This window comes from Gorilla gorilla, chromosome 12 (assembly GCF_029281585.2).
Source record: "Gorilla gorilla gorilla isolate KB3781 chromosome 12, NHGRI_mGorGor1-v2.1_pri, whole genome shotgun sequence".
Taxonomy (NCBI): Eukaryota; Metazoa; Chordata; class Mammalia; order Primates; family Hominidae; genus Gorilla; species Gorilla gorilla.
Window position 1 is genome coordinate 114,944,983 of NC_073236.2, and position 23,649 is coordinate 114,968,631.

General features: G+C 42.7%; 1 protein-coding gene and 1 long non-coding RNA gene across 6 annotated transcripts in view; one reads left to right on the forward strand and one right to left on the reverse strand.

The window, feature by feature from the left end:
• The window catches only part of LOC115933565 (uncharacterized), a 77,741-nt gene extending 72,375 nt beyond the window's left edge, over nt 1-5,366 (reverse strand). For 2 of the 3 annotated variants that reach the window (XR_010130043.1, XR_004069436.3), the window contains exon 1: nt 5,050-5,366. This is a non-coding gene — a long non-coding RNA (uncharacterized lncRNA). Of the gene's footprint in view, nt 1-4,444; nt 4,571-5,049 lie in introns of those variants that run through there. The other variant, XR_010130042.1, reaches the window with a different exon arrangement.
• Nucleotides 4,567-23,649, forward strand: part of DNAJC27 (DnaJ heat shock protein family (Hsp40) member C27) — a 30,404-nt gene continuing 11,321 nt past the window's right edge. For all 3 annotated transcript variants that reach the window (XR_004069435.3, XM_004028932.5, XM_055377577.2), the window contains exons 1-5: nt 4,567-4,875; nt 11,286-11,368; nt 15,113-15,182; nt 20,611-20,775; nt 21,420-21,542. Coding sequence is in view for 2 of the 3 variants with exons in the window: in XM_004028932.5 (XP_004028981.1) it covers nt 4,789-4,875; nt 11,286-11,368; nt 15,113-15,182; nt 20,611-20,775; nt 21,420-21,542 (528 nt within the window). In the remaining variant the exon portion in view is untranslated. The remainder of the gene's footprint in view (nt 4,876-11,285; nt 11,369-15,112; nt 15,183-20,610; nt 20,776-21,419; nt 21,543-23,649) is intronic.

Consider the following 23,649-nt stretch of genomic DNA (forward strand, 5'->3'; position numbering starts at 1 on the left):
TGCTCTGTCACCCAGGCTAGAGTGCAGTGGCATGATCTCGGCTCACCATAACCTCTGCCTCCCAGGTTCAAGCAATTCTTGTGCCTCAGCCTCCCGAGTAGCTGGGAATACAGACACGTGCAACCATGCTCAGCTAATTTTTTTGTACTTTTGGTAGAGACACGGTTTCACCATGTTGGCCAGGCTGCTCTCGAACTCCTGACCTCAGGTAATCTGCTCACCTTGGCCTCCCAAAGTGCTGGGATTACAGGTATGAGCCACCACACCTGGCCCATAACATCTTTTCTGTGGTATTCCAGCCAAATATAACATAACTGACTCTAATTTCAAGAATACACAAACAAACACAAATTGAGGAATATTCTAAAAATAACTGTCATTTTGAAAGAAAAAGAAAAGCCGAGGAACCATTCCAGCTTAAAGACTAAAGATATGTAACTAAATGATCCTAGATTAGATCCTAGACCAGTTGACCAAGTCAAACATAGCTATAAAGAATATTATTGGGACAAATGGTGAAATTTGAGTGTTAACTGTGAATTAGATAAAAGTTTCCCAAATTTTCTTTGTTCACAGTGCTTTCAGCATCTCAGGGTTTTGTTTTGTTTTGTTTTGTTTGAGATGGAGTCTCGCTCTGTCACCCAGGCTGGAGTGCAGTGGTGCTATCTCGGCTCACTGCAACCTCCGCCTTCCAGGTTCAAGGTATCCTCCTGCTTCAGCCTCCCGAGTAGCTGGGATCACAGGCGCCTACCACCACATCCGGCTAATTTTTTGTATTTTTTAGTAGTGACGAGGTTTCACTGTGTTAGCCAGAATGGTCTCGATCTCCTGACCTCGTGATCCGCCCGCCCCGGCCTCCCAGAGTGCTGGGATTACAGGCGTGAGCCACTGCGCCCAGCCCAGTGTACTCACTTTTCATCACAACCAACCGGAAAGCCTAGATGCCCCAAGACATGACATAGCCAAGGAATTTGGCGCCATCTATTGTTGAAACTGTAAACAACTTCAAGCTAGTAGTTTTGCACAGTCATTTAGATTTCATTTTGTTTGCCTTGAAAATTTAGAATGCAAGCTATTCCACAGATATCCCCCTGTGGATTTACTGTGGGGATGTCAGGTACCTCAGTGTACAGTTTGATTCAAACCACAGGATTTTATAATAGTGCTGTATAAATGCTGCATTTTCTGATTTTGATAAATTACTGTTGCCATGTAGAAGAAAGTCCTTCTGAGGAAACACACATTATTTATGGATAAAGAAACAAGCTGGCTGGGCACACTGGCTCATGCCTATAATCTCAGCACTCTGGGAGGCTGAGGCAAGAGGACTGCTTGAGCCCAGGAGTTCAAAACCAGCCTGGGCAACATAGTGAGACTCCTTCTCTAAAAAAAAGAAATACATATATATATATATATATATATATATATATATATATATATGTAAATATATACTTACATATATAGGTAAATATGACATATTTATATATGTATATATACACACACTATATATGTGTGTATATATATGTGTTTATATATATTTTTGAGCAATTCTCCTGCCTCAGCCTCCCAAGTCACTGGGATTACAGGTGCCTGCCACCACATCTGGCTAATTTTTGTATTTTTAGTACAGATGGGGTTTCACCATGTTGGCAAGGCTGGTCTCGAACTCCTAACCTCAAGTGATCTACCCGTCTTGGCATCCCAAAGTGCTGGGATTATAGGTGTGAGCCACCCAGCTGGGCCTGTGTTTATATCTATCTATGTATATCTATCTATTAAAATGTCTGCAAATAAACCTCAAACTACTCAGAAACATTTGAGTATACATGTACATACAGATAGCACAAGTGATAGAAAAAATGGGACAAAATGTTAACAACTGATGAATTTGGATAAAGGGTAGACAAGATTTTTTGGTCTCATTCTTGAAATTTTCTGTGTAAAATTATTTCAAAACAGTTTTGAAAGATGAAATGCAATACTACATTTTAAGGTATATATTCATATATAGTAAAACAATTTTAAATGCCTGGAAATTAAAGCAGCATTCAGATTGTTGCAACTGTTTGTAGAGAGGGAAGAGGGATGTATTGGGAAAGGCTACGCACAGTATCAGTGATGTTTTCTTTTTTCATTTATTTATTTAGAGACAGGGTCCAACTTTGTTGCCCAGGCTGGAGTGCAATGGCACGACCACAGCTCACTGTGGCCTCAACCTCCCAGGCTCAGGTGATTCTCCAACCTCAGCCTCCCGCGTGGCTGGGACTACAGGCTTGGGCCACCACAACGGCTAACTTTTTTTTTCGTAGAGACAGGGTTCTGCCATGTTGCCCAGGCTGATCTCAAACTCCTGGGCTCAAATGATCCACTGGCCTCGGCCTCCCAAGGTGCTGGGATTATGGGGTGGGCTACCATGCCCAGTGGTGATATTTTATTTCTTAAATTGGGTGGGGGATACATGGCTATTCATTCCATTATACTTTATACCTTTAAGTATGTCCAAAATATTTCATAATTTACTTTCTAAAACTACACATTAAAAAGATGTAGGATTTTTCTTAACACATAAAAAAGTATGAGCAAATGAGAGCATGTGGCTGCTGTTTGCTGGGAGACTACTACGTACTTCCTGTGCATTATCTCCTACAATCCTTATCACCACCTCATGCCTACAACATATGCCAAGATTAAGTGTATCGGGCTGGCTCCAGAATCCATGCTCACACTATACCTCCCAGGTCCATACTATGGAAAAAGCAGCTAACTCGTGCTGATTTTTATTTTTTTATATTCAAAGAGTGGGGGGAAAAAAACAACTTTCTTGCTCTTTCGATTCCAAACTAATTTAATACATACAGTAGAAAATGTAGCTATATACAATAAAATGTCAAAAGCATCAATATGGGCCGGATGCTGTGGCTCACGCCTGTAATCCCAACACTTTGGGAGGCCAAGGCAGGAGGGTCACCTGAGGTCAGGAGTTCGAGACCAGCCTGGCCAATATGGTGAAACCCCGTCTCTACTAAAAATACAAAAATTATCTGCGTATAGTGGTGGGTGCCTGTAATCCCAGCTACTCGGGTGGCTGAGGCAGGTGAATTGCTTGAACCCAGGACGCGGGGGTTGCAGTGAGCAGAGATTGTGCCACTGCACTCTAGCCTGGGCAACAAGAGTGAAACTCTGTCTCAAAAAAAAACAAAAACAAAAACAAAAAAAACCCCATCAATATGAAAAAAATAGTAATCAATTTAAATCTCTGGCATGTTTTACTGCTTAGTCTCAACAGCACCATACTTAGTCAGTCATAACAGCTGAAGATTTGACATTTTATAATTATTCTTCCACAATACCAGTTACCCTATTACAGGGCAAAAGGTGAACTGTCGAAGAAATTACATGTTTAGTAATTTGATTTATTAAATCATACTGAGAAGTTAGCATGTGGATTCTTTTAAGCTTTAAAACTATCCAAATTCTAACCAGGACTTATATTTCATATTTGTAAATAATTTTAGAAGCTTCAGTGAATTAACTTATATTATTTGATTATCAAAACAAGCCAGAATAAACTTGTCTTAAAAAAAAACTTAATGTTTAAAAAACACATTTTAAAATTAAAATGTGGAAAATCTCACTTTACTGTGAAATGTTGAGCCTTTGTTCATTGCCTTCCTGTAATGCACTTCCCTTAAGATGTTTAAAGTTAGGTGAGAAAAGAAGCAATGCTACTTTTATCTTTGTAATATACAGGGAAATTGGCAGCCATTCTTTTTCAGGGCACTATAAATAATCATTGTCAAGTTCTATTTATCTTCTGTAACTGAAGATATTCACTGAAAAAAAATTACCGTTCCTGTCAGACTGACTTTTATTCAAGCACTGTCACATTGTCAGCTAAAGGGAAGGGGGAGAGCAGACGTCGAGGTCACGTTCGAAGCGAACAGCGGGGAGCTGAGGAAACTGACGTCCACAGCTCCAGCCTGGCTTAGCGTTAACACCTGCAGTAGATCAAGCCTTTCTCCCACAGAGGAGTCAACAAATCCATCAGAGCTCTGTAATAGGAGGGCCAAGACTAAACACTCTTGCCTTGACTCCAAATAGACAACTCCATTTAAAATAAAAAACAATAGGAACCAGATTCAGAATCGCTTCACGCCTTGCCCAAGGCCCTCTTCCAGAACCAGGGTTCCGACCTCCCCACTTTCCTGGCTCTGGGGTCTGCCTCTCGGGGATCTCGAGCAAGGGGAACAAAATATTGGAGGGGGAAAAGGAGCAGCAGACCGGCCCATTGAACCGAAAAAGAATCCAGGAAAAAAAAAAACACTCCCAAACGGACCAAACACTACCAGACCCGCTCTGAAGAGCCAATACATGTCCACCACTCGGCTGCGAAAGCAACAAACGCCTCCCGTCCGGGCGTCCCTGAAAAGAAGGACGCGCTCACCTCGAAGGGTAAACCCAGCCGCCCCCCAACGCCGCCTTCCCGTCAGGGGACGAGGCCTTAGAAACTCGGTAACTGCAGTCGCGTCTCCAAGGCCTGCAGATGACGTCAGCAGCCCCGCGCTAGCATCGCGAGACTCCCGTCTCCCGCCCCCGGCTCCCCGCGCTCCCGGCTCCCCGCGCTCCCAACCGCCCGCTCCTGCTGCCGGGCAGCGGCGGGGATGGCAAGCAGCGGAGGCGAGGCGGTGACGAGAGCAGCGGCTCCGCCATTGGACGAGGAGGCCTGAGGGACGGGCCAGCGGTGCACAAGAAGAAACCGAGGCGGCTGGCCCCGAGAGAGCCAGGGCCATGGAGGCCAACATGCCGAAGCGGAAAGAGCCTGGCAGGTCTCTCCGCATCAAAGTCATCTCCATGGGCAACGCCGAAGTGGGGAAAGTGAGTACAGGGAGCCGGGAGGGGCGGGCCCCAGCGTGGTGGGGCGACGTGTCCATTGGCTGGAAGGGCGGCCACTCAACAGCCTGGGGCCCGGCCTCCTCTCCGCCCCCGAGCAGGCCGGGGTCTCAGCCGAGGGGTGCGGCTCCGCGAACGAAACTCCCCGACCTTTTTTACCTTTGCGTTGCCCCCTCGTCCTCCGACGTCACTCTCCCGGAGATGGTGTCTGGGGTGGCCTCTAAGCCTTGAATGTGCCCCCAAAAGAGTAAGAAGGCCTGGGTCCCCATGAGGGGCCGTCGGCCTGGATACCTTGCCCTCTTTCTAGGGGGCCGTCCGGGACCGGGAGATGGAGGATGAAAGTTTAGTTCCCCCAGCCGGGCCTGGGAGCCGGCGGAACGTTATGGGGTGCGTGTGAGAATTTGGGGTTCGCGAAGTGGTGCCCGGCAGCCCAGATTCTGCATTCCCGTCACGAGAGAGCGTAACTGACGTTGACGTGTTTCACAGGGGAGGTGCAAGGGATGGCCGGGGTCCGGATGGTTTTGCGTTGTGTTTTATTTCTGGTGGTGTCCCCGTATCTGTTAGTTCCACCGCCCTTCTCTCTGCCCCATCTGTGGTTCATCAGCTATAAACTCTCCTTTAGTATGTGGGGAGGGAAGGCCGGAGGTAACCTGAGGCCTTTTCCCTTATGAATTCCAAGACGGCCTCCTCTTCACTGAAATTCTTTCCTTTTGGGCAAGTGGAATCTGTTGGTTAAGAACTTCCCAAGGTCATCAAATCAGTGACCGAGAAAAGATTAGAACCTAAGTCTTCACATTCCCACTGCGGTGCTCTTTCCATCGTTGTATGCGTTCAAAATCAACTCCGAAAGAGCTGTTAAGGCAGTGCCTAGTCCAGTGCCTAGCACCCAGGAGATGCTCAGTAAATGTTTACTTAGTGTTTTTTATTTCTATGTAGCATGATCCCGTACTACTTTTGTGTGTATGTGCTAGCATAGTATTCACTGAAAGTCAACATTTTTTTGAACGTCAGCTGTGTACGAGGTTTTTTTTTTTTTTTTTTTTTTTTTAAGCCTCTAGGGCACGGTAGCTCAGGCCTGTAATACACCAGCATTCTGGGAGGACGAGGCGGGCGGATCACCTGAGGTCAGGAGTTCAAGACCAGCATAGTGAAATCCTGTCTCTACTAAAAATGCAAAATTAGCCAGGCATGGTGGTGCACGCCTTTAATCCCAGCTACTTGGGAGGCTGAGGCGGGAGAATCGCTTAAGCCGGGGAGGCAGAGGCTGCAGTGAGCCGAGATCACGCCATTGCACTCCAGCCTGGGCGACAGAGTGAGACGCCGTCTCAAAAAAAAAAAAAAAAAGTAATTTTACTGTGCCTAATGATACAACATTAGAAGCAGCTCAGAATGCCCAGTGTCACCACATCTACTTAACATTTTTCTAGCTTTATTAGCCAGTGCAATTAGACAAGAGTAAGAGAATATAAAAATATTAGAAAAGAGAAGGTAAAATTAACATTATTTGCTAATAATGTGATTGTTTACCTGGAAACCCAAAGAGAATTAACTGAAAAACTATTAGAAACATTATAAAAATTCAATAAAGCAAAATTATTACCCACAAATTAATAACTTTATTGTGTCCAAATTATAGTCAGTTGGAATGTGTAATTGAAAAACAATTTTAATTTACAGTTACAACAAAAATAAAGTTCCTAGGTTTAAACTTAACATGAAATAGGCAGCACCTATATGAAGACAAGTTTCAAACTCTACGAAGGGATATAAATTACTTAGGCAAATGGAAAGATACTTTTTCCTTACGTGGGATTATGCAATATTGCATAGATGTGAATTACTCAACCTACAAATTAAATTCAATTCCAGTGAAAACATCAATAAGGGTTTTTTTTTCTCAGAACATAATACAAGACTACTAAAGTCTTTATGAAAAATTAATGTGAAAACAACAAAGAAAATTGTGGGGAAAAAAAAGAGAAATGAAAGAAGACCAACTCTATCAGCCATTTAAAAAATATTTTTCAGGCCGGGCTCAGTGGCTCACGCCTGTAATTCTAGCACTTTGGGAGGCCAAGGCAGGCAGATTGCCTGAGCTCAGGAGTTCGAGACCAGCCTGGGCAACATGGTGAAACCCCATCTCTACTAAAATACAAAAAATTAGCCAGGCGTGGTGGCGCACGCTTGTAGTCCCAGCTACTCAGGAGGCTGAGGCAGGAGAATTGCCTTGAACCTGGGAGGCGGAGGTTGCAGTGAGCCCAGATTGTGCCACTGCACTCCAGCCTAGGCAACAGAGTAAGACTCTCTAAAAAGAAAAAAAAATTTTTTTTTCACTGTGATGATGGTTTTTCAGCGTTCACAGTTTCCACCAGAAAGATTTTCCTTAGTGTTCGGTAAACCTTCCTTGGATGTCTATGAGAGCTTTGCATGCATTCCCATGTTGGTTTCTGTGATGTATAAAAGTAGACCCCCATCTTACAAATAGGAAACTATGCCATGATACCTAAGCCTTGACATCATCACGTTCTCCAGTTTGTGTTTGGTATTGGAAGTTAAAACATGATTCCCTTTTCAAGTTTGGTTCTTGAGAGACTCACATGGTGTTGCTCAAGTACGTTTTGTGACAGGCAATAGCATCTTAAGAATTCTTAAGTCCAAGAAGGGACTTGCTCCTGATCTCCCTGAAGATCTCTACCATTTAATTAAGAAGTAGTTATTGTTCAAAAGCATCTTGAGATGAACAGAAAGGATAAGGATGGTAAATTCTGTCTGATTCTGATAGAGAGGTAGAGTCACCCTTTGGCTCAATATTGTAAGACCAAGCAAATCCTCCCTCCCAGTTGGAAATGAGTAATCTACAGCCTCTGTCCTGGTCATATAAATTTGTCTATGTACTCAAGCAATAAAATGATTGTTTAATTTAAAAAAAAATTTTTTTAAGCTACCAAACTTTTCCCATTGGTATTGGGAAGGAAATATGGAGACATCAGTGGAACAGAGTAGAGTCCAGTAATAAACCCAAATACGTAAGGAAATTCAATTTACAACAAATGTAGTAAAATTATGGGAAAATAGAGACCATTTAGTAAATATTGTTGGAACAACTGTCTACTATTTGAGAGTAGATTGGATTCCTATTACATTCCTTTCTCAAAAATAAATTCTAGGCCGGACACGGTGGCTCACGCCTGTAATCTCAGCACTTTGGGAGACCGAGGCGGGCGGTTCACGGGGTCAGATCGAGACCATCCTGGCCAACATGGTGAAATCCCGTCTCTACAAAAAAATAATAATAAATAAATAAATAAATTCTAGATGGATAAAATATTTAAGTGTAACTTTTAAAAAAACTTACTATTTTGCCTTAGTTGTAAAAGTAACACATACTTATTCATTTTAAAGGATTTGGAAAATATAGGATGATATACAGGTAAAGCATTTTAAAGTTAAAAATTAAGGAATGCCTTAGTAAATAATCATTGACTCAAACAGCAAATTAAAACAAATGACAAAGTAACTAGCAAGCAATGAAATGGAGGGAATATTTGCATATCACAGACTATTGTGTAACCATAAAAAAGTGAGTAGAGCTATTTTAAAGTTAACTTGGGAACCATAATTTATTATTGTTAAGAGAGAAAAGCAAACTCTAGAAGTATGTACAATACTCTGTGAAGTGAGTACTTTTTACTGCAAGTAGGACAAACCCAATTCAATTGATTTAACAGGAAATTTTTTTTTTTTTTAATTTTTTATTGATCATTCTTGGGTGTTTCTCGCAGAGGGGGATTTGGCAGGGTCATAGGACGATAGTGGAAGGAAGGTCAGCAGATAAACAAGTGAACAAAGGTCTCTGGTTTTCCTAGGCAGAGTGTTTGTGTCCCTGGGTACTTGAGATTAGGGAGTGGTGATGACTGTTAACGAGCATGCTGCCTTCAAGCATCTGTTTAACAAAGCACATCTTGCACCACCCTTAATCCATTTAATCCTGAGTGGACACAGCACACGTTTCAGAGAGCACAGGGTTGGGGGTAAGGTCATAGATCAACAGGATCCCAAGGCAGAAGAATTTTTCTTAGTACAGAACAAAATGAAAAGTCTCCCATGTCTACCTCCCTCTACACAGACACAGCAACCATCTGATTTCTCAATCTTTTCCCCACCTTTCCCCCCTTTCTATTCCACAAAACCGCTATTGTCATCATGGCCCGTTCTCAATGAGCTGTTGGGTACACCTCCCAGACAGGGTGGTGGCCGGGCAGAGGGGCTCCTCACTTCCCAGTAGGGGCGGCCGGGCAGAGGCACCCCTCACCTCCCGGACAGGGCGGCTAGCCGGGCGGGGGGCTGACCCCCTCACCTCTCTCCCGGACGGGGCGGCTCGCCGGGCGGGGGACTGACCCCCCCACCTCCCTCCCGGACGGGGCGGCTCGCCGGGCGGCTGGCTGACCCCCCCACCTCCCTACCGGACGGGGCGGCTGGCCAGGCGGGGGGGCTGACTCCCCCACCTCCCTCCCAGACGGGGCGGCTGGCCGGGCGGGGGACTGACTCCCCCACCTCCCTCCCAGACAGGGCGGCTGGCCGGGCAGAGGGGCTCCTCATTTCCCAGTAGGGGCGGCCCGGCAGAGGCGCCCCTCACCTCCCGGACGGGGTGGCTGGCCGGGCGGGGGGCTGACCCCCCACCTCCCTCCCAGACGGGGCAGCTGGCCTGGCGGGGGCTGACCCCCACCTCCCTCCCGGACGGGGTGGCTGCTGGGCGGAGACGCTCCTCACTTCCCAGACGGGGTGGCAGCCGGGCGGAGGGGCTCCTCACTTCCCAGACGAGGCGGCTGCCGGGCGGAGGGGCTCCTCACTTCTCAGACGGGGCGGTTGCCAGGTGGAGGGTCTCCTCACTTCTCAGACGGGGTGGCCGGACAGAGATGCTCCTCACCTCCCAGATGGGGTCGCGGCCGGGCCGAGGCGCTCCTCACATCCCAGACGGGGCGGCGGGGCAGAGGTGTTCCCCACATCTCAGACGATGGGCGGCCAGGAAGAGGCGCTCCTCACTTCCTAGGTGGGATGGCGGCCGGGCAGAGACGCTCCTCACTTTCCAGACTGGGCAGCCAGGCAGAGGGGCTCCTCACATCCCAGACGATGGGTGGCCAGGCAGAGACGCTCCTCACTTCCCAGACGGGGTGGCGGCCGGGCAGAGGCTGCAATCTCGGCACTTTGGGAGGCCAAGGCAGGCTGCTGGGAGGTGGAGGTTGTAGCGAGCCGAGATCACGCCACTGCACTCCAGCCTGGGCACCATTGAGCACTGAGTTAACGAGACTCCGTCTGCAATCCCGGCACCTCCGGAGGCCGAGGCTGGCTGATCACTCGCGGTTAGGAGCTGGAGACCAGCCCGGCCAACACAGCGAAACCCCGTCTCCACCAAAAAAATACGAAAACCAGTCAGGCGTGGCAGCGCGGCAGGCTGAGGCAGGAGAATCAGGCAGGGAGGTTGCAGTGAGCCGAGATGGCAGCAGCACAGTCCAGCTTCGGTTCGGCATGAGAGGGAGACCGTGGAAAGAGAGGGAGAGGGTTCGGCATGAGAGGGAGACTGTGGAAAGGGGAGAGGGAGAGGGAGAGGGGGAGGGGGAGGGGGGAAATTTTTTTTTCTCTTTTTGAGACAGGGTCTCTCTCTGCCACCCAGGAGTGCAGTGGCACCATCGTGGCTCACTGCAGCCTCTCCTCCTAGGCTCAAAAAAAAAAAAAAAAAGGAATTAATCTAATAGATATTTAGAGATGTGGATCTGGTCTTGGCAGTGAGGTCAAGGCTAGACATATTTTGGTGGTATCATTGAAAGCATAAGAATAGAAGACATCTTCAGAAGAAAAGAGCACAGGATTGAGAACTCAACTGAAAACATATGCATATTTAGTAATAAGGGAAGAATTTAAAAATAATTTTTCTTAAAATCTTTTAACACTTGTTTCAGTTATTTTATAGTTTTGTCTTTTTTTTTTTTTAGACAAGCATTCACTCTTACCACCCAGGCTGGAGTGCAATGGCAGCAATCTCAGCTCACTGCAACCTCCGCCTCCCGGGTTTACACAATTCTCCTGCCTCAGCCTCCCGAGTAGCTGGGATTACAGGTGCCTGCCACCATGCCTGGCTGATTTTTGTATTTTTGTAGAGACGGGGTTTTGCCATGTTGGCCAGTCTAATCTTGAACTCCTGACCTCAGGTGATCCACCCGCCTTGGCCTCTGAAAGTGCTGAGATGACAGGCGTGAGCCACCGCGCCCCGCCACTTTTGTCTTTTGAAAATGCTTTTTCATAGTGATGAATGGAGGAACCATAATGAAGAAATATACTTATTCTGTATGTGTTCTCACTATATATTTACTAAATGCCTGTATTTTTTACCTTTTTAGAGCTGTATTATAAAGCGATACTGTGAGAAAAGATTTGTGTCTAAATACCTGGCAACAATTGGAATTGACTATGGAGTCACAAAGTAAGTATATTGTTTCCCTGGGTTTGTAAGTTACATAGAAGTTCAGAACTTTCCAAAATGATCCATATTTGCCTCAGTGCTCTTGTGTAGGTAATCTTGAAATGGAGACTTTGAAGATAAGTTGGGAAAGATAGGAATAGTAGACCTTTACAGGTATCTAGTGATCATATCATTCATTCAGCCCGTGTATTGGTATTGAGCACATCCCATTTGCCAGGCCTCGTGTTAGGTGTAGGCTACAGCAATGAACATGTCAAAACAAAGCCTAAATAGCAGGTGTAACTTTCCAGGAAACATGTTTTTATATTAGCAGGTCCTTCCAGCAGGTGTGTTTTTAGAGCATTTTGAAATATTCTCTAAAAAGTCTATAAATATTGTGTGGAACATTTTCTACCAGAGAAGTTTTTTTATTGGTTTATGATCTTCATAGCTATTAGAATCCAGCAAAAATGGGCCAGATGCAGTGGCTCATACCTGTAATCCCAGCACGTTGGGAGGCCGAGACGAGCGGATAACGAGGTCAGGAGTTCAAGACCAGCCTGACCAACACAGTGAAACCCTGTCTCTAAGAAAAATGCAAAAATTAGCCGGGTGTGGTGGCACATGCCTGTAGTCCCAGCTACTCAGGATGCTGAGGCAGGAGAATCACTTGAACCCAGGAGGCAGAGGTTGCAGTGAGCTGAGACCGTGCCATTGCACTCCAGCCTGGGCGACAGTGAGACTTCATCCCAAAAAAAGAAAAAAAAAATGAATTGGGAAAAGTAAAGTTGGGTCCAATTGGGGATTTATCTGGAGATGAGTCAGGAAGGGGTTGAGCTTGAAGAGTTGGATATAATTAGCAGGAAATAGCCATACAGTAGAATTGGGGTAGATAGCATACTCCTTAAACATGAAATTTCAGGTGTTCACTGTCTTGGCCCCACTCTGGCCTTCCCCCTTTTGTCTTTTCCGTTACACACTTTACTTTCCATCCATGCTGAACTGCTACCCTCAGACTTTCTACCTCAGCACCATTATCCAGCCTGTCCACTTGGAACACCCCTGCCAATTTCTCCAAGATATAAACATTCTCCTGTTCCTGTAAGGTCTTCTAAACATGCCCTTTATTGGTCAGGACTCTTTTTGGTTGCAAATGACAGAAATCCTAAAGTTGTCTATGATATTTATGGTACTTACCAAAAATTGCCTTGTATTGTTATTATTTGTATATGTGTAATGTCTCCTGCTAGATTATAAACTCCCTGAAAATTTATTAGTATAAATTTTCTCCAAGTGCCTGGCATAGTGCTTGTACCTAATAGGTACTCAACAAATATTTATTGTTAGGTAAGATAGGTACATCTAAAGAGGAAGTTTGCCAGATTAGACTATGAGGGCAATGTTTAAGAAGGTAGACTAAAGTTTTGACATATAGCTAGCAGAATGTCAATTAGGTGAAGAGTGGAGTCAAGTTCAGATGTATCCTTCATGGCTTTTTAAAGTGGCCCCAGTAAATGGTAGAGTAAAACTCAAGAGTTCTGTGTAATGCTCTTACAGCACCATTTTTCAACTGACAGTAGCAGAGGGTATTTCTGCAAATTTTCTTTAAAGAATGAAAATTGTAGCTCTTGGCAGTGAAATGTATGAAGCTCTTCATTTGAAATTCACATTTCTGGCTTGGCACGGTGGCTCATGCCTGTAATCCTAGCACTTTGGGAGGCCAAGGCAGGCAGATCACCTGAGGCCAGGAGTTTGAGACCAGCCTGACCAACATGGTGAAACCCTATCTCTACTAAAAATACAAAAATTAGCCAGACGTGGTGGCAGTTGCCTATAATCCCAACTACTTGGGAGGCTGAGGTGGGAGAATCACTTGAACCCCGGAGGCGGAGGTTGCAGTGAGCCAAGATTATGCCACTGCACTCCAGCCTGGGCAACAGAGTGAGACTCCTTCTCAAAAATAAATAAAAATAAAAATGAAATTCACATTCTTTTTTTTTTTTCCCCCTGAGACAGAGTTTCGCTCTTGTCGCTCAGGCTGGAGTGCAGTGGCGCGATCTCGGCTCACTGCAACCTCAGCTTGCTGCAACTTCCGCCTCCCGGGTTTAAGCGATTCTCCTGCCTCAGCCTCCCAAGTAGCTGGGATTACAGGCACATGTCACCACGCCCAGCTAATTTTTGTATTCTTAGTAGAGACAGGGTTTCACCATGTTGGCCAGGCTGGTCTTAAACTCCTGACCTCGTGATCCGTCCGCCTCGGCCTCCCAAAGTGTTCGGATTACAGGTGTGAGCCACCGCTTCCAGCCTGAAATTTACCTTTCTTTCTAGTTTTCTTTTCCTCTTTCCTGCTTCAAAGCATAGGATTTCATCAGTGATATAGTAGGACATCCTATTTAAGATAGTTTTGTTCTGAATTCATATAAGTAGCTAGTTTATTTATCTAAGATGTGAGAATTACCATATTATGCCAAAGGACCGTGGTATATTCAACAGACTATTTTGTTTCTGGCAGAAATTTTTTTGGAAGAGATGTTTGTCCCATGATGAGTCAGGAGGATATAATTGACAGAAACCTATTTCAAACCAACTTAAGCAAAATAAAAGAAAATGGATATTAATCAGTTCACATAATCTAGCAACAAGGATGCAGCTGGGCCTCAGAGATGGCTGGAATCGTAGGGAATATAGATAGGTCATTTCACTACATCTCTCTCCCTCTCTACCTGTTGGCCTGGAATAACTTTTAAACATTCATCTTTGTGTTTTTCTTTAGTGTTTGAATTATTTATTTTTCTTTATTTTATTTTTTTTTTTTTTGAGACGGAGTCTCACTCAGTCGCCCAGGTTGGAGTGCAGTGGCATGATCTCGGCTCACTGCAAGCTCCACCTCCCGGGTTCATGCCATTCTCCTGCCTCAGCCTCCTGAGTGGCTGGGACTACAGGTGCCCACCACCATGCCCGGCTAATTTTTTTTATTTTTTTAGTAGGGACGGGGTTTCACTATGTTAGCCAGGATGGTCTCGATCTCCTGACCTCATGATCCGCCCATCTTGGCCTCGCATAGTGCTGGGATTACAGGCGTGAGCCACCGCGCCCGGCCTAGTGTTTGAATTATTTCTAATGTTCCTTTATCATTTTCCAATGGTGATTTTTCATGAAAAAAAAAGACTAGAAACAAATATGCTATGATGTTAACAGTAGTTAATTCTAATATGAATGGTTATTGTTTCCCCTTTGGTTTTATTCTTTATTTCCAAATATCTGAAAACAAATTCACTATTGCTCTTGCTCAAATAAAGATCACAAGAAAATTAAACAGACGTCATTAATATACATCTTTGTTATTCTGCTGTGTGATAACCAAATATAGCCAGTGGTAATTAAGATGTCTCTTACTAAGTGAAATAAAACTTTTCATTTTCCTTCATCTTGCTCCTACTTATCCCAAATCAATTTTTCTTAATACCATAGTAATAGCTACCCTTTGTTGGTTGGGAGCTGTGGACCAAAGTTTCTAGAAGTGAAGGTGAAAGTGAAGTAATTGAGAATGCCTACTCCATGTGGGTTCAGTGTTCTTGGGATAAGAAGGCAGGATCATCTGTCAGGTTGCTGACTGCTATTGTAAAGATGATCTGGAATGAGGAAGAGGCACTAAGAAAGCTTCTTAAATTGCATACACATATCCTTTTGAAATTTATAAATGATATTAAGGTAAATGGAGAAACCATGACTTTCTTTCGGATTGTTTCCATTTGAACATTTCAGGGTACACATCAGAGACAGAGAAATCAAAGTTAACATCTTTGATATGGCTGGACATCCCTTCTTCTATGAGGTAAGAAAGCCTTTTTGACAAAACCTATATCCAGTATTGTTGGTGGTTTGGGGAGAGATCCAGAATTATATGAAACAACCAATATTGATATCATGTGTAAAATTGCATAATTTTAGCTTGATCGTGGCTTGCCTTCAGAGCCTTGAGTTAATAGACAAGTGTTGATCTTTTAGGTTATCCTGTTAAATAGCGGTAGGAAATTTCATTGCCAATGTTTCAAACATTTCAATAAGACATTTTGACTTTCAGAGGACTTTTGCTTTTTACCTCATACTTTAGCCTAAAATGTGAAAAAAAAATAATTACATTTATGCTTGGTCTTAAGAACTCAGTGGTGCGACTTCTTTCACAGCAGGGTACTGGGGTGATCGTTCCTATTCATGCCTAGTCATCTGCATTCTTTCCAGAGAAGAAGCTAAAGCAACTACTTGATTTATTTTCATCTGCTTACCAGCTCTAAGTAATCACCAAATGAATCTCATGACCATTCTCTTTTGTTTTTCCTTCCTTGGCTTTTTCATTTTTCTTAAGGAGGTTTTTTGCTCTTTTCTGGTTTGGCCGTTTCACTTCTGCCTTTATCTTTATCATTTCCTTCTCTCTGCTTGCTTTAAGCTTATTTTGCTCTTTTTGTTTTAGATTCTTGAGGTGGAATCTTAGATTATTGATTTGAGACTTTTTCCTTTTTTAATAAATTCATTTAATGCTACATATTTCCCTCTCAGCACAACTTTGTGTCCCACAAATTCTGAGATGTTGTATTTTCATTTTCATTCAGTTCAATGTATTTCTTTAATTTCCCTTGAGACTTTCTGTTTGATGCATGAGTTATTTAGAAGTGTGTTATTCAGGCCGGGAGCAATAGCTCACGTCTGTAATCCCAGCACTTTGGGAGGCCGAGAAGGGTGGATCACCTGAGGTCAGGAATTCGAGACCAGCCTGGCCAACGTGGGGAAACCCTGTCTCTACTAAAAACACAAAAATCAGCCGGGTATGGTGGCGCATCCCTGTAATCCAAGCTTCCCGGGGGAGGCTGAGGCAGGAGAATCGCTTGAACAGGCGGAGGTTGCAGGGATCCAAAATCGCGCCACTTCACTCCAGCCTGGGTGAAAGAGTGAAACTCCATCTCAAAAAAGAGAGTGTGTTATTCAAAAACAAACAAACAAACAAAAAACACAAAAAACAAAAGAAAAAAAGTATGTTGTTTAGTTTCCAAGTGTTAGGAGATTTTCCTGTTAATCCTTCTGTTACTGATTTCTAGTTTGATTCCATTGTGATCAGAGGCTGCCTCGGTGATGATGGCTGCTGACTGATGAGGGTGGTGGTTGATGTGGCAGTTTCTTAAAATAAGACAACAATAAAGTTTGCCACATTGATTGACTCTTCCTTTTATGAAAGATTTCTCTGTACCATGCAATGCTATTTGACAGCATTTTCACCCACATTAGAACTTCATTCAAAATTGGAGTCAATTCAGTTAAACTCTGCTGCTGCCTTATCAACTAAGTTTATGTAATACTCTAAATTCTTGCTTGTCATTTCAACAATGTTCATAGCATCTTCACTAGGAGTAGATTCCATCTCAAGAAACCACTTTCTTTGCTCATTGATATGAAGCAACTCCTTATTTATTTTTTATCGTGAGACTGCAGTAATTCAGTCACATATTCAGGCCCTACTTCTAATTCTAGTTCTCTTCCTATTTCCACCACATCTTCAGTTACTTCCTCCACTGATGTCTTGAACTCCCAGAGAGTTATCTGTAAGGGTTGGAATCAACTTCCAAACTCTTGTTAAGGTTGATACTTTGACCTCTCCCCTGAATCACGAATGTTCTTAATGGCATCTAGAATGGCAAATGCTTTCTACAAGGTTTTCAATTTGCTTTGCCTAGAGTAATCACTATGGCAGCTGTAGCCTTGCAAAATGTATTTTTTAAACAGTAAGACTTCAAAGTCAAAATTATTCCTTGATCCATGGGTTGCAGAATGGATGTTGTGTTAGCAGGCATAATAAAAACAGCTTTAATCTCTTCGTACGTCTCCATCAGAACTCTTGGGTAATTAGGTGCATTGTGAATGAGCAGTAATATTTTGAAAGGAATCTTTTTTTCTGAGTAGTAGGTCTCAGTAGTGGGCTTAAAATATTCAGTAAACTATGCTTAAACAGATCTGCTGTCATCCAGACCTTGCTGTTCCATTTATAGAGCACAGGCAGAGTAGATTTAGCATAATTCTTAAGGGCCCTAGGATTTTCATTATGGCAAATGAGCATCAGCTCATATAGCCCGTAACAGCTCTGTCAGCCCGTAACAAGAGAGTCAGCCTGTCCTTTGAAGCTTTTGAAACCAGGCATCGACTTTTCCTCTCTAGCCTTGAAAGTCCTAGATATCATCTTCTTCCATTAGATCTATCTATTTCAAGCCTGTTTCATCTGCATTGAAAATCTATTGCTTTGATTAGCCACCTTCATCAATGATCTTAGCTAGATATTTTGAATAACTTGCAGCACTACATCAGCATGTGCTGCTTCATGTTGCCCTTTTATGTTACGAAGATGGCTTCTTTCCCTAAACCTCATGAACCAACAACTGCTAGCTTCCGACTTTTCCTCTGCAGCTTCCTCATCTCTCTCAGCCTTCATGGAAATGAAGAGAGAGACTTGCTGTGCATTAGGTTTTGGCTTAAGAGAAGGTTGTGGCTGGTTTGGACTTCTATCCAGACCACTAACGCTTTCTCCATATCAGCAATATGCTGTCTCACTTTCTTATCATTCATGTGTTCACTAGAGTAGCATTTTTAATTTCATTCAAGAAGTTTTCCTTTGCATTCATAACTTGGCTAGCTGTTTGGTACAAAAGGCCCAGCTTTTGGCCTGTCTGTTCTTGAAATGCCTTCCTCACTAAGCTTAATCATTTAAAGGTTTTGATTTAAAATGAGAGAGACATGACTCTTCCTTTTACTTGAACACTTAGAGGCCGTTGTATTGTTATTAATTGGCCTACTTTCAATATTGTTTTGTCTCAGGGAATAGGAAGGCTCCAGGAGTGGGAGAGAGATGGGGCAACAGCCATTTGGTGGAACAGTCAGAATATAGACAACATTTATTAAGTTTGCTGTCTTAAATGACCTTATATGTTCATGGTACCCCAAAACACTTAAAATAGTAACAGATATCACTGATCACAGATGATCATAACAGACATAATAATGATGAAAAGTTTGAAGTATTGTAAGTATTACCAAAATGTGACACACACATAAAGTGAACACACACTGTGGAAAAATGGCATCAATAGACTTGCTTGACTTAGGGTTGCCACAGATCTTCACTTTGTAAAAAAACACGATATGTACATACTGTGCAATAAAGTGAGGTGTGCCTATGTGCCTTACATAGGTGCAATAAAGTGAGGTGTGCCTGCATCTGCTAGGCCCTGTGGGTGACACAAGGGAGGATACATGAAGATGATGCATGTCTTCACATTTCTTCTAGTGTAGGAGGGAAGACAGCTGGATATGCTACTAACTGTAAAACTGGGCAGGAAGTGATGGCACTATGAAAGTACAAAACAGTATGGTACTCCAGGGGACATAGAGATTACATTCTGTTTTGCAGGAGTAGGGGGCTGGATGGTGAGGAATGGAACAGAGAAAGCTGCATGAAAGATACAGCATTATAGCCAGGGTTGTAATTGAACAATTAAAGATAAAGAGGTATCTGTTTCCAGATGGAGTTAGGAAGGCTTGGGCAAGTTTGGGGAATGAGAGATTCCCCAGTTTGAAGGTCAGGAGCTAGTGGGAGGATAAGACTGGGAAGGTTGGTGGAGGACTGATCAGAAACTTTTAACATCATTTGACAAAGTTGGAACTTTGGAGAATAGTTTAAGAAGGAAGAAGTTGAGGGGTTTCCTGTGTGCATATTGAATTTGAGATTCCAACAGGACATTCAGCTGGAAGAATCTGGTGCTAATTAGAAATGCAGGTCTGGAACCTCAGAGGAGAGGGCTCATCTTGGAGATTCTCACAGTTGAAACTGTACAAGTGGTTGATGTTGCTGATTTGGGAGGAAGGATTCAAAAAGAAAGGAAGAGGGCGCAGGACAGGATTTGGGGGATTTTGGTGGTAAGCTGGAGTGGGAGCAATAGAGAGAAGAGGAGTTGGTGAAAGAGAATTTAAGAGCCTAGGGAATGTGATGTATGGGAGCCAAGGCAGTGAGAGTTTTAGAAAAGAAGAGAGAGCCCGTCGTTAACTGCTGTAGAAGGGTCAAGGACCATGAGTACTGACGGAAAGGACTGGTGGGCTTCATCATCTTCAGTTCTTTCTGATTTTGTTGGTTTTAACTTTAGGGGATAGCTTCTTAGGTTTCTGTAAACAAATAGGAGCACTTAATATCCTTGGTCCAGATATCTGCCTATGCCCAGAAACCCTACCCGATGTGTATAACATGTTTTCGTTTCTTACTACTTAGCTTGTGTGGGTCTGAGTACATTTGGGAATTTTGTGAAAAGAACGTATAATATATGGGCTCTGTCAGGGTTCTTTCTGGAACTTTGTCCCGGAAACCCCATGTGTCAATGCTGCTCCTTAACTTCTCTCTGGCCCTAATGTTTGAGTATGCCCATATTTCATGCTGCCTCTTCCCACATTTGGAATGAAGCCCAGAGAATGAATGCAAGGAAGGAAGGGGAAGGTGTTAAATAGACATTGTTTTTCAGGCACCATGCTAAGTACTTTGCCTGCATTATCTCATTTAACCGTCATAATAACCCTGTGAAGTAAGTAGTATTATCCCCATTTTACAGATGAGGAAACTGAGACGCAGAGAGGTTAAGTGACTTGCCCAAGATCACAAAACTAGTAAGTAAGTGTGAACCCAGATCTGTCTGACTCCAGAGCCTGTGCTCTTTTCCATTGTATTACACTGAGGCTCTGAGTTTGGAGTTCTAAAGTTGGTGTGCAGACCCAAGAGTCAGGGAAGCTCTGCCTAGCACCCTGGGGGAAGCCAGCTTTGGGATGTGATTTATAAATGGCTGTACCCATTGCTGACACTTGTGTCATTTTGGCCTTAAGTTCTTTTGAATTGCTCACTCACCTTCCTAATTCTTCCTAAGAAGAACTTTATATAATTGATGTTCTTTTAAGGTCTACTATAATTAAAGACTGATTGCCTCTAGGGAGTGGAACTGGAGGTGGGACGGGGTGGGGCAGGAGGCTGTTGTTTTCCATTGTAAGTCCTTCAATGCTAATACATTTTTAGAATGACATTACTTTGATTCTATAAAAAACCCTCTAAAGACCAGTAGAAACAGATACAATAGCAAACACTAAGAATACACAAAAGAACACACTTTGCCAGGTTAATGACCGTGAGATACATTCTTATAACATCACAAAAACTACGTTTTGTGTATCTGTCCTTTTATTTGAAGGTTCGAAATGAGTTTTACAAGGACACACAGGGTGTGATACTGGTCTATGATGTTGGGCAGAAAGACTCCTTTGACGCCCTTGATGCATGGCTGGCAGAAATGAAGCAAGAGCTTGGACCTCATGGAAACATGGAAAATATTATATTTGTAGTTTGTGCCAACAAGGTAACCCCTCTGGAAATGGTGTGTTCAGGTTTCTAGGGAAAGAGTGGAGCTTTGAGTGTTGGGAAACAAAAAGAAAAGAAAAATTTCTTATTGTGTAATATGGAAATCAATAACCTTTCAAAACATAATGTCCCTAAGACAAAAACAAAACAACACAGCAGCCTAAAACCTGCTATATCAAAATTTGTATACATTTTTTTTTTTCTGGTGCCATACATGGGGAAGGATGTTGGTGACTGAGTGGGAGCAATGGTTCCTAATAATCAGACTCTGACCCGACTGGAGTAGGGGCATTAATTAGGTGATGTGGACTATGGAAAGGTGTGAAAAGCGGACTGTGGCCCCAAGGGTATGGCAGATGTCATGAAGCCAACTTTCACAGAACTGAGTAACAGCTGTTTTTCCAAGGGATCAGGTGGGACATTGCAGCAGCAGGCACTAGTCCTGCTGCCATAGAATATCAGTCTACCTTCAATATTAAGTTTTGTTTCTGTCCCTTTGGTCCTGGTAATTTTACACACTAGTGCAGGCATTTACTAAGAATAGCTTTGCTTTAGTAAAGGATTGACAGGGACCCTCACTGGGTCCATTCTAGTAGGACAAGATTGTAATCTTCTCTCTGTCTCCCGCCCCTTCTATTTCAGATTGATTGTACCAAACATCGCTGTGTAGATGAAAGTGAAGGACGTCTTTGGGCTGAAAGCAAAGGGTTCCTGTACTTTGAAACTTCAGCACAAACTGGAGAAGGCATTAATGAGATGTTCCAAGTAAGCTAGCATTTTGTTGTTTTAAGGTTTGTGTCAAGGCCACTGTGCCAATTTTCAGTTTAAATTATAGGAAGCAAAAAAGTAATAGGAATTTCTCATTAGAATGAGCTCTTTCTTTTCAAAGAATCTAGTGAGATAGAAATAGAGAAAGAGGGAGAGAAAGGAAGAGAGAATGAGAATGAGTGATCTGACTGCTGTCTATTTTAGATGGGACTTAGCTGATCACCAGAATTACCTGAGGAAATTCTTAAAATACATACTTCTAGGCTTCAGACTTACTGGAAGCTTATGTTGCGATGGAGCCCGGGAATCTATATTTTGAAAAAGCTCTCTCTCCAGGCGATTCTGAAGATCATGAAGTTTAACAAAAGTTATTATACACTGCTTAAGCAGGACAGAGATTTTCTTCAAAGCTACCTTTGGCTAATGGTATTACATTTATATGCATAATCAGATAGAAGCATTACTGTGGCAAAATTGCCTTGCCACCGCTAGTATAATCCTATATTGTAGCCCACAGGGGTGCAGTTAGAGAACAGGAGACTCTCAGTATAGACTCCATCCAGTCACACATAAAAATAAGGCCTTGCCAATCAAGCAGGAAATAGAGGGAGGCGCTCACATCACAACCTGAACAGATGGCCACTTTAAAAAAACCTACTCATCTTGAGTAATTTTAAGGGAAATAGGCTATTTAAAACAATAACTTATAAAGTCAGCCCTTAATTATAGATACATTTGGAAGTAAGTGGTAGCATGAATAATGTAGTTTTCTTCTTATGAATATATCTGATATTTTGGGAATTTTTAGCATTTCAAATAATGTAGTTACACTATAAAGAGTTGTTCTTAATTATTGAGTGGGATTGTACTTAATCTTTTATGCTGAATTTCCTTCTCACAAGATGTCACTCCTCCTACTAGAAGACAGATTTCTTCCTTGTCTGACAGGCTGAATTAAGCAAAAGTATTTTCTATTTCAAGATCAAATAAAGTTGATGCTGGTTTGCCATGCTTTCTATTCTTTTGAGTACTTGGAGCTATGTGACTTTGTGCCTGTATGTGTACAATAATGATACCTAACCATTTGAATAGTACTTCACCATTCTGGAGAATTTTACACATTTCATCTCATGGAGACTTAAAACAACAATGTGTGGCAAGTATTGTTATCATTTCATATATGAGAGCATCTAAGGGTAGTAAAGTGATTTGTCCAAGGGACATACTTGTTAGAAATGAGATTTTTTTCAACACTTTAAAGATGCTGGTCCATTCTCTTCTGGCCTCCGTTGTGTGTCATGAGATGTTAGCACTCATTCTGACTCTTATTAATCTCTGTACCTAATGTGCCCTTTTTTCCCCCTGGCTGCTTTCAAGAGTTTCTCTTTTCTTTGGTTTTCAGCAGTTAGAATATGATGTGCCAAGATGTGATTCTCTTCATTTTTATTCTATTTAGGATTTACTGAGTTTCTAAGATTGGTAGGTAGGTGTTTTTCATCAAATTTGGGGAGTTTTCTGTTTTGTTTTTGTTTTACTATTATTTCTTCAGATTTTTTTTGGCCACATTCTGGCTCTCTTTACCTTCTTGGCCTCCAATTACATGTATATTAGACCATTTGATTTTGTCCCAGAGTCCCTGAGGCTATATTTATTTTTCTTCCATTTTTTTATGCATTTTTCAGATTGCATAGTCTCTGTTGATTTGACTTCACCACTGACAATCTACTGTTAAACTCCCTGAGGGAAGTTTTCAGCTCTAGAATTTGCATTTGGTTCCCAGTATAGTTCTCAGTTCTCTATTAGATTCTCTGCTCACTCATTAAGAGTATATTTTCCTTTAATTCTTTGAATGTATTTTTCTTTACCTCTTTGAAATATATATAATAGCTGTTTTACAGTCTTCATCTGCTAAGTCCAACATTTGAACCATCTTGGGTTCAGTTTCTATTTACTACCTTTTTTCCTGACTATGGATCACATTTACATGTTTCTTTGTATGAGTAGTGGTTTTTGATTGAACACCAGACCTTGTGGATAACACATTGTAGAGACTCTAGATTGTTTTATCTTCCTCAGAAGACCGTTGATTTTTTTTTTTCTTTTT